This window comes from Pithys albifrons, chromosome 3 (assembly GCF_047495875.1).
Source record: "Pithys albifrons albifrons isolate INPA30051 chromosome 3, PitAlb_v1, whole genome shotgun sequence".
Taxonomy (NCBI): domain Eukaryota; kingdom Metazoa; phylum Chordata; class Aves; order Passeriformes; family Thamnophilidae; genus Pithys; species Pithys albifrons.
Genome location: NC_092460.1, coordinates 5,625,864 through 5,636,651, shown reverse-complemented (window position 1 = coordinate 5,636,651; position 10,788 = coordinate 5,625,864). Strand labels below are relative to the sequence as shown.

General features: G+C 45.5%; 1 protein-coding gene across 1 annotated transcript; it reads left to right on the top strand.

Moving 5' to 3' along the window:
- The first annotated feature begins 255 nt into the window (after positions 1-255).
- Positions 256-10,421, top strand: ARL6IP5 (ARF like GTPase 6 interacting protein 5). Its single transcript, XM_071550270.1, has 3 exons — positions 256-640; positions 8,134-8,351; positions 8,673-10,421. Exons 1-3 carry the CDS (start codon positions 465-467, stop codon positions 8,843-8,845), a joined length of 567 nt encoding a protein of 188 aa, XP_071406371.1. The 5' UTR covers positions 256-464; the 3' UTR covers positions 8,846-10,421.
- The last annotated feature ends 367 nt before the right edge of the window (positions 10,422-10,788 follow it).

The window sequence follows — 10,788 nt, the reverse complement described above, 5'->3', positions numbered from 1 at the left end:
TTCCCTTTGAAGACATAAAATTCCCCTTGAAGGCATCACCCCAGAAGCAGAGCCCCTGCCATGGGACACCCCAGGGCCGCCCCTTCCCGGCTCCCTTCCCGCTCATCCCTGTCTCATCCTCGCTCATCCCTGTCTCATTCTCACTCATCCCTGTTTCATTCCTGTCTCATCCCGGTCTCGCAGATGATGCGAAGCGTGTTCGCCACGTGAATATTAAACGCGCATCCCCATTTGCTGGAGGAACAATGACCGTGCAGTGGTTCTGCGGCCACCGCGGGGCGTGTGGCGGGCGGTGACACACAGAGAGCCCCTTGTGCTGCTGCTGCCCGCGGGCAGCGAGGAGCGGGGCCGGGGTCTGTGTGGGTGTCAGTGCCTGTGCCGGGGTATCGGTGTCGGAGCCGGTCTCGGAGCCGCCCCGGGGCGGTGCCCGGCGCTCCGGAGCCTGCGCGGCGGCGGCGGCGGCCATGGAGGTGCAGGTGGCCCCGCTGCGGGCCTGGGACGATTTCTTCCCCGGCTCGGACCGTTTCGCCCTGCCCGATATCAAGGACATCTCGAAATGGAACAACCGCGTGGTCAGCAACCTGCTCTACTACCAGACCAACTACCTGATGGTGGCGGCCGCGCTCGTCTCCATCGTGGGGTCAGTGCGCGGCCCGGGCGGGGGCGGCGGGACGGGGCCCAGGAACGGGCGGGGAGCGCTGCGGGCCGGCCTGGCATATGGAAAGGGCTCGGACCCGTGGAAAGGACCCGGCCTGGCCCTATGGAAAGGGATCGACCCCATGGAAAAGGTCCGTCTTGACCCCATGGACAGGGCCCGGCCCGGCCCCGGGAGGGATGGCGGGCTGCAGGAGCGGGGCAGTTGCTTTTCCCCCTCTCCCCTTTTCTCCCTATTCTCCTTTCCCCCCGCCGCCTTTCCCCTTCCCTCCCCCACCCCCGACTGTCGTTCCGCCCTTTCCTCGTTCTCTCCCCTTTACCTCCCTATTTCCCCCCTTTACCTCCCTATTTCCCCCCTTTACACCCCTATTTCCCCCCTTTCCCTTCCTGCCTCTCCTTAAACCACCGGTGTCGCTTGAAAATGCGGGAGGATACACCCTTCCTTGTGGAGAGGGGGCTTGAAAGGAGTCGGGTTTATGACTTAGGTGCTCATTGGCGGTGTCTCACAGATCTGAGGGTTTCCTGGTATCGCCCCGTTCCGTGGGCAGCTCCTCCAGCCCTTTGGCCGAGGGAGAGGCTGCGATGGTTTCTGTGCTCGCAGGAGAGGGAGCCGCATCCTGCGCAGCGACTGCGCTTCCTCCTGAGCCTGTCCCGCGGGCTGGGCACGCTGAGACACGCTCTGCTCAGAATTTAAAAATATGTGTAGATAAATTCTGCCTTCTTCGAGGCAGGACCATCTGCTGGTACCATGTAGTGTCAGGCCCAGCTTTCCTGAAGAGAATTAGGAAATAACCTTATAGTCATCTTTTGAATCAAAGCCTGTGTGACTCTTCTTCAGGTATTGCTTTGGCATCTTTGGTCAGAAAGCTCTTAAACAAGACATGCACCAGAAGCTGATGATTAAGCTTCTAATATGGAAACTGGAATACCACACTCTCAACAAACTGCGCAAATGCTTAAATTGGAGCATTGCCCAGCCACTAGGCCAGAGTGGCTTTAGCTGAAGTACATCTTTTATGTTGCAGATTCCTATAATTTTTCCTCTAAATCCATTTTTTGGAGGGTAAGCATTCTGCATCCTGTTAAGGCTTTTGAAGCTGTTGACCCAGCATCTAAGTTGGTGCAGATTTTCTGGTTTACTGGGAGCTTTGGCCTGTGCTCTGTGGAAGGACAGGTTCAGAATCCTGCTTTTTCTTCTTGATGCCTATGATGGTAAAGGGCTCAGCACAGAGTCATAGGCTTTCTGCTTTTTAATTTGTTTGGGATATGCTGCAGTGAACTTTATAGACTACTAGGCTGGTAAAATGAGGGTTCCTTGGTCATGCTTTTCTCATATCATGTTATTCTAAACTTCTGTGTTCATTTACCCTTGTAGCACCGTGATGCTGTAGCCACCTCTCAAAGAACAGGTTAATCACAGTTTCCCTGGAAGGCAGGGCTTGTCTTCTGCCCAAGAAGGTTGGGGAAGAAAATGTAAACAATTTTGATATCCGGTCAGAAAACAAGAATAGCAAAACCTTTTACACACTCCTAAATTCCTCCTTTTGAACTCTGGTTACTTTTCTTCGGATCAAGGGAGATTTATCTCTCAGTTACTTCTCACTACTGAGCTGAGGTGGGAGGGGGAAGAAGAAGAGAGCCACAGGAGATGGAAACTAATATCAGAATTGCAATTCTAATAATACCTTAATATTGAGTGATAACTTTCTAAGTTGTAGACGGAGGGATGAACACCACCTGGAGTGGGATCTTGATCTCACATATTTTTTTATGGCGTATGATGAACCTGATTCTTCTAAGACTGAAATAAAATCAAATAGGAGAACAACTCTAAAGGAAATGGGATAATACTTCAATAGATAAAAGTGTCTATTTCTTTTGATAAAAATATTTTCACTTGGCCAGACTGGGGGAAAGTTAAAGAAAGTTCTCCTGATAAATTTAAATAGTTGTCCTGCACTTAATTCTGTCCCGGGCAGGAACCCCTTAGTGATAAATGATGAATCATGGCTTTTTAGGAACTCCAGAGTTGTATACAGGCCTAAGGGCAGGGTTATTGAAATCCCTAAGGTCGTGGTCTTCCCGTGATCAAAACTAAACTTAGCCCATGACCAGCTCTGCCTGTTCTTAAACCATCTAATTATATAGACAGACTTGTAATGCAAAGATAATATTTTCAGCTATTGCAATACTTGGTGGCTGTGGTTGCACTGGGCTGACTCAGAAATTGTAGCCTAGAGCTTTCTTGATACTGGAGGTACAGTTCTTACTGCCACAGCTTTAGTTTACTGCCTCTCTCCTCAACAAAGCTGAGCTCTCCTCCTTTTTCCCTCTCTCTTCAAGGTATTGAATGACCTTACCTTGAGCACAGTGGAATTGCAATGATCTACTGCATCGTGTCCCTGCCTTTCTCCTTCCATTTGCCTTCTCCCAAAGCTACTGTTACATGTAAATGAAGTTCTGGGCTTTGTGTTAATGTAGATTTTACTTTCAGCCTGCAGGCATGGGTAGAAAATAATAAATCAGTGAACAAAAAACTAAAACTCCTGGGTTAGTGCCACTCCACAAATACAGGCAGCTGGTAGCAGCCTTGTCTCTTCCACGGTCCTTCCCTGCAAATTCCTTTAAGAATGACTGTGGATTTGTGTGCTTTCCCTTCCCCCCCCCTCCCCCCTCCCCCCCCCCCCCCCCGGAAAACTCTGTTGCAGTAGATCACTGATAAAAACAAGATCTTTACAAAGTTGTGCCCTTTCTCCCACTGAAAGAGGAACTGGACTCCCCTTTCTTACACTGAAATCAAGGCCCTGTCACTGTGAACCCTCTTGGGATCTTTATTAAAATTGGTGCCTTCAGTGCCTCCCACAGCAGTTTGCAACTCCCCTCAAACAGTCAATTTGGTTAATAAGTGGAATTTGTCTGTTCTTCCACCTACTCCAACAAGGCCTCTCTGTCATGTAGTTCCTACTTAACTACTTAAATTAATGTAATTTCTTCTAGGCTTTTGTTGCCATGTACTTGCTAAAAATTAGCTTCTAAATTTGAAGCTTTTTAAAAAGTGTGCTGGATTTCAGAGTGCTGCATCTCTGTGAGCATCAGAGTGCTCATTCTCCTCTGAAATAATGCCCTCCTTGCAGCCCAAGGGTCGATGTCTCTTTTCTTTGCCACTTTTTAAAAAGTATCTACTGTCCATCTGTACAACTCCAGCAATCAATGACTGCCTGTCTTTTTTAATTCCTTTTTTTCCTGCTCCAGACCACTATCTTGGCTGAAACAAAAACCCCAGAGCAGCAAAATGTTTAGTTTCTCTCATGCCTGATGAAAAATTAAGAATGAGTGAGCAAAACATAATTTTAAAACATATGTTGCATAATAATATTAGTATGTAACTTCATAAAGGTCTGGGCTGCAAGAAGGAATCTCTCTCCTGTTCTCAAAGCAATGCAAGTGAACAACAGAAAGTACAGAAGCATTGCTAAATCCATGAATGCTGAGGGCTGTCACCTGGAACAACGTGCTATTTATGTGCTACATCTCATTACAGCTGCATAACCTCAGTGAAGCTCCAAGTAGGTGGAGAGAGGCAGAACTTCATCTTTCAAGTTATCTAAATTAATCCAAATGAGGAGGGAAGCATTTTAGTGCTCTGACCTTCCCACTGCTTGGGACATGGTGGAGCAAAAGGCCTTCAAAGAGGGAATTTTCATTCTTATTTAATGCAACAGCCTAACTGAGCTGCACTAAGTAAAAGAAGTTTGGTTCTTGATGAGTGCCAGTCTCCTACTCAGTGCCTTTGTTCAGGCTTGCCTGGTCACATGCAGAAGAAACAGATGTGACAGCAACTGCCCCAATAATTGCCCCAATACAGTCTTCTAATATGGAGCTGATTTGAGGATAGAGCTGTCTTGCTTTTACTTTTTATGTGGCCTGTCCTATTTCTGGGCTTGTGCTGCTGGAGGCTTCTTGTCCTGCCCTAAGGGTGTGTCTTGCCATGCTCTTTTTCCCAACACTACAGGTGTGTGTCCTCCCCATCTTCTGCTGGAAGGCTGTGCAGGTATGAAACAACCTGACAAGAAGAGGTGATGTGGTGACTCACTGAAAGCAGAGCTTTTTGGGCTTCCCTGAACCTATGTGAGAATTCTAACTTGAGATGAGTGTAGCGCAGAGGGTGGAAATATGAATCTAGTTTAAAACAAGAAAGTATTTCATCTTCATGTTTCTGCTGGCCAGGAGTAGCTGCCAGTACTTCTTCCCACACAACTGCACCCCCAGCATCTCTGCTCTCCTGAGATTGCTTCCATGAATACAAAGTGTCAGGACTGTGTCCCTGCAGCTGGGCAGGATATTTCTTTTGTTTAATTTATTTTCCCTGTCTCTTTGCTTTGCACTGAGGCAGATGCTGCGGGAAGCCTGATCTTTGCAGGGCAAGTCCTGCTATGACACTGTTGAAACTGAAGCTGGGTGGTGGCCTTTCCTTGTCAGTTTGTCCCACCTGTACTAGAGGTCACAGCATCCTACCAGGGTTGTACCTTGTCCACCACAGAGAGCAAAGAAGGAGATCATCCACACAGGGTGCTCTGGGCCACTGGCACACCCAAATGCCATGAATCCTGCCATACCAGCTCCTTTTGGGGTCACAGAAGTTGGTGGTTTTCAGTTCCAACCCTAAAAGGGTTTTTCCTCCCCCTGCATCATCTGAGCAGTATAAACTCAGGTCACCACACCACTGCCATGCTGATGGTTTTGTGCATTACATTTTTAGGTATTTGAGAGGTCTCATAAATCCCTGCTGAAGGGAATTATATTTAGAAAGTATCTTGTAACATCCTTCATGGCTGGTCACTTTGTCTCTGCATCTTTGAAAGACTTCCAGCCTCCTCACCTGAGCACAAATTTGTCATGTTGTGTTCTGACCTCTGTATAAAGAAGGCCAATACCAGTGTTGGTGGTTCAGCTGTAGAGTGACTTCTAGGGCTGTTACACAGCTCTCTTTTTTCCCCAGGCCCTGACGTTCTAAAATAACGTGTCCATGTTTTTCCTTTTTAGTCTTTAGTTATCATGTTATTGAGAGCAGAGTGTGAACAGATCTGAGTGAGATGATAATGTAGGTCTGCCTTCCCAAAAAATGTCATTGCATGAGAAGAATTTTCTATATATGAATTTCTAGGGTAATCTTAGATAGTGCTGTAAATTATGCTGTGGGCGAGTCAAGCAATAAAGGGGAGCTTGGCATGTGACACCCTATCCAGTACTGCAATCACCAGCAGTGAAGTCTGTGGACACATGGCTGATGATTTGAATACCAGTTTTTAGTGGCAACTGCAATGCCCGTCTGTGTTCATGGAGCTCTGAATGCCTTCACTCGATACTTGTGTTCACTGTTCCCTCGTACACATTGGAATGCAGCCCACTTCAGAAAACATGTAATTCAAATCACTTTCCTCAGGAAAGTGGGGTCTTCTGAATGCATTGTGCCCCCCTACACACTCCCCTTTATATCCCTTACAGCCAATCAGTTCTACTGAACCTGTGTAATACCAGAAAGAAGTGTAGAGCAGAGAAGTCTTTGGTCTCTTCCTTATAAATATGGAGGGATAGCTCTTCATCACAAGTTTCTGAAGTTGTAATAAGAGTAGAGGAAAGAGCAGGGAAGATAAGGCTTTGAGAGCATCTACCAGGCATGTGGAAAATGCAGTGTGGAGCTCTGCCTAGCTTTGTGTTGCTTCCAGGATTATCTTGTCTATGGATGTTTTGGCAACAAAAAGTTGTTTGCTGTGAGTTACCTAAGTTTGGCCATTTCTGCTCCAAGATAGTATGTATATAAACCAGGCACCAGTGCGGTCCAGTCATGAGTCACCCTCCTTCTCCTGCTGCCGAGGAGCACAGATGAAACTGATTTCCTTCCAGAGCAATGCTGTTCACTTTTTCCAGTCTGGAAACTTTAGATTGACAATTCAAAGCTAAATATAATCTGGCTGGCTACAGGGAGTGACTCAGATGTAACAAGCAAGTCTGCCCTATCACCACTTCCAAAAAGCCCTGTTGGCTTTTTTTGAGGAGCAGAAGCAGGTGGGGAACTAGTCTGAATTTTATTCTTTTTCTGTCCAGTTGTCCTGTCTCCTGTTGGCACAACTGACTTAAAGAATCAAGAGCCAGTCCTTGCTCTGAAATAATTTTGGGGGTTCTTCCTTCTCTAGGGAAATGCTCCCTGGCACTGCAGGTGGAGTGTTGACGTACCAGCACATTTCTTCTGCCCATGCCGGATGTGAAGCACAGACCACAAACCATGGCATCCTCCTCGTCAGTGGGGTGGAGTGGTGAATCACTGTGCCTGGTAGCTTTGGAACAGCAAGACGTGCTGCTAAGTCTGCTGGGGAAAATCTTGAGTCTGTCTGGCTTTATCGGGGCGGTGTTGTGCTGCTGCCATAGTTGTAATAGCTCAGAGACCTCAGCTGCTGTGTAACCAGATCAGTGCATGTGCGAGCCAGTAAAGCAGAAGGCACATGAAATCACATAACTTCTTACTATAGAAGTGAAATATCATAGAGCCTTGACTTTGTGTGAGTACAGAAACAAGCTCAGCCAAATCCTTGCTGAAAGCTGGACTCTGAGGAAGCTCTAAATACTTGGGAAAGTGGTTTGGGCAGGTGATGTTCTCACTCTGGTCCAAAAAAGGGACTTGCTGTTTATAGTCCAAACCTGATGCACTTGGTGGCTTGTTTGCTTGGAAACTCTGATAACAATAATAGAATACAAAACTCAGCAGTGACTCTTGCCAGGCCTCCTCTCCTTCCTGTAGAACCTTTATCCCATACTCTAGTTCCTTCTGACTCTGGGACATGCTTGCTTGGGACTGGGCTTCCATCTGTTGTGCTGATGGTGGCAGGCTCCTTCTGCAGTTCATACAATTCTTTTGTTTGGTTCCAAACTAGTAAGAGGATTTGTTCAGAAATGAGAAATAGTGAAGTAACTTCCTTTACTCCATATTCTCCTACCTGTTCCATTTTGCAAACCTGGACAAGGTACTATGAAAAGCTAGTTAATCTGAAGGCCTAGGCTGAGCCTGGTTTTGCCATGTGAAGAGAAAAGATTGGTCCCTTGGGCAACTGTTGGCTCCATCGTCTCTCTAGATATGCTGACTCTGGGTGTGATATCAAACGAGTTGATGCAGAGGTAGAGGGGTCCTGCTGGGAAGTGCTCCATTCTAAGGTGCTGCAGAAACTCATTATCCTGAGCTAAGCTCAGGAAGAGAATGTAAAGACAAAGATTATCTAAACACAGTTGCTTGTTCAGTTGCACCTGTTGCTTTATTTAGTTTCTGCTGAAGACCTTGGTAAAGGTCTTGACAGCAGCAACTGCCTGTTCAATGCCTTACCTCCCTGGTAACGTTACTACTGAGCAAGCTGTTCCTCTGTGCACACAAGTCATGAAGGCTCTGATATTGAACACTTATTTTTTTCTTTTGTTCCCTCTTCTCTCCAGATTTCTGAGTCCCCTGAACATGGTCATTGGTGGTACTGTGGTGGTGCTGGTGTTCCTGGGCTTTGTGTGGATGTCACACAACAAGGATATACTCCGCAAGATGAAGAAGCAGTACCCAACCACATTTGTAGTGGCCATCATGCTGTCTAGCTACTTCTTGATCTCCTACCTGGGAGATGTCATGGTGTTCATGTTTGGGATCACACTTCCTCTCCTCTGTAAGTAATTTTTCTCTTCTCTGTGGGACTAGAGGAGTGTAACTTGAGCTTTGTCAGATAAGTCTGCCGAGTCTAAATTGGCTGTTGCCTTTGCTATCTCTGTTTAAATGATCCCAAAACAGAACTTTTGGGAAAGGGACACAAAATGGCACAAGCCATCTTTAACGTTATTATTAAATACCTGTGGTTACTTAAGCAGTTATTGATATGTCATCGTCTTCAAGTGATGTCACGATGCTGGAATGTGTCTTAAGATGAGTGCTGCAAGAACTATGCACTCCTTGGGCACTATCAATTAACGAGCGTGTTTCTGTCGTGCAGTGATGTTTGTCCATGCTTCGCTGAGGCTCCGGAACATACAGAACAAGCTGCAGAACAAGATGGAGGGAATAGGCTTGAAGAAGACCCCGATGGGCATCATACTGGATGCTCTAGAACAGCAAGAGGATAGTATCAACAAAATTGCTGACTACATATCCAAAGTGAAGGAGTAGCAGCCGCAACATGGCATTCTTGCCTGCTGCAGGAGTGTAGTTGCTATTTACTATTGTTCAAGCTTGCTTTCAGTTTGTGTACAAAACAGGAAATGCATGTGGTACAGGTTAATAGTTGCAGGATACAGGTATTCCAAGGTCTTCAGGGCTCCTCTAAGAACATAAGAGCAGCAACTTTTTTCTATTGTATAGCAAAATGTTCTGGTGTTTACACAAATACATACTAACTTAATCCTGTTTGCTTGTCTCTTCTTCTGGGAGTAGAGGAGGAAGAGATGGAAACCTATGGAATGCAGTCTCTCAAACTGTCTTGTAACAAATTTGTCTATTAAAGTAACATCCCTTTCATCTCAGTTCTAGCAGATTGCAGTTTAGCTCGATTATGCTGGGTAGCACCTTTAGCCTGGTGATGCTCAAGATGAGCTGGAATGTATCAAAAGTAGGTATCTCTTGCATCCTCCCAGTCCCTCCCTTGAATGGTATTACAGAGACCACATTGCCAGCTTAACTGGCAAGGGGTAGATCTGTGCAGTGCTTGTAATGAGTCTGGGTTCTGTCCTCACCTCACACTCCTCCTTAAGCAGCCATAAAACAGTCTAAATAGATGTAAGCATGAAGAGTATACATGGCACTGTGCCTGCCAGTTCCAGTAAAATGTACCTTTGCGCTCCAAAATTCTGATCTGTAGAAACTGCTCCTTTCTGCAGGAGAGCCAAACTTCCCTCTGCATCAGCTAAACTATGGCTGAGCATGGGAGAAGTTTGCAAATAGGTTGGATAAGCTGAGTTTCTACCCTATTGATGTTTTTAATTACTGCTACTTTAGAACTTATCTTGTTCTGCTTTAGTCTGTACAGGCTGTTTGTAGATGGAGGTGTATGTGTGTTCTTGAGTGTGGGTCATCTTTTTCTTTCTTCTTAACCAGAATGCAAAGATATAAGTCAAACATGCATCCTTTGACTCGGTACTTCTGGCACTTGTCAAAGGAATAAACTGGATTTCAGGTTTACAAGTAAAAGCAATAAATGTCAAGATACAGTTTTTGAAAACCCATTCCAAATTCATAAAGATATATTTGCCTGTTAAAACTCCTGAGGCTGAGAGCAGTGTAGGGGATTTTTTTATATATATTTTAACTTAACTGCCAGCTCTGATGGGATCATCTTGATAACAGGAGCTTGCTAACAATGTGGGGGAAGTTGTCCAGGTGATACTCCCATTTCAAATAATCTTGCATTTCTCTTTTCTAATCAAGTAGTTAATTTAACAAAAAAGGAAGGGTCCTTGAAGTTGAAGCTTTTATGTAACTTGCCATGCTGTTTTCATTGTGAACTGCATAGAAATCTGAACACGTCATTCCATTTAAGTGTTAAAGTGATCAGTATTTATCAAAAATGTCTGTATATTCCAGCTGAAGAGTCAATGGCCTGTTCCTCACTTGTAGCGCATGGTCTTTGTTTTTTGAAAGCTGTTTCCACACTTAAAGAACATAGTAGCCTATGACTTCATCATTACTGTAGAATTTTAAAAACTGCACAGTTACAACAAAAAATAAATTCTAATGATTTGAAACTGAAGCTTGTGTGTGTTTCTATGTTTGGTGGAATTCCAGGAGGGGTGGCGGGAGATCTGCTGTCACCCTGCAGCTCATGCCTCAAGCCTGTGATGGGGATTAAGCTTCTGGCTTTGACTGCTCTGTGTCTCTATTAGATTTGTTGGGCCATGAGGGACCTCTGAACTGAAATGTTATGGCCTTGCTCTTGCATCCTTAAAAAGGCTGCTGGACAGAGATGGAGAAGTTAAGGTGTTTGTTCATGCTGTTTCAGTCTCTTATATAACTCTACTTTAGTTAACTGGGATTTCACGTTTCTTTTAATTACCTGAGAGGGATTTCTGCTCCTAGGATTACTGGGAGCTGTGCCTTGAGCAGTACTAGGAAGTCAG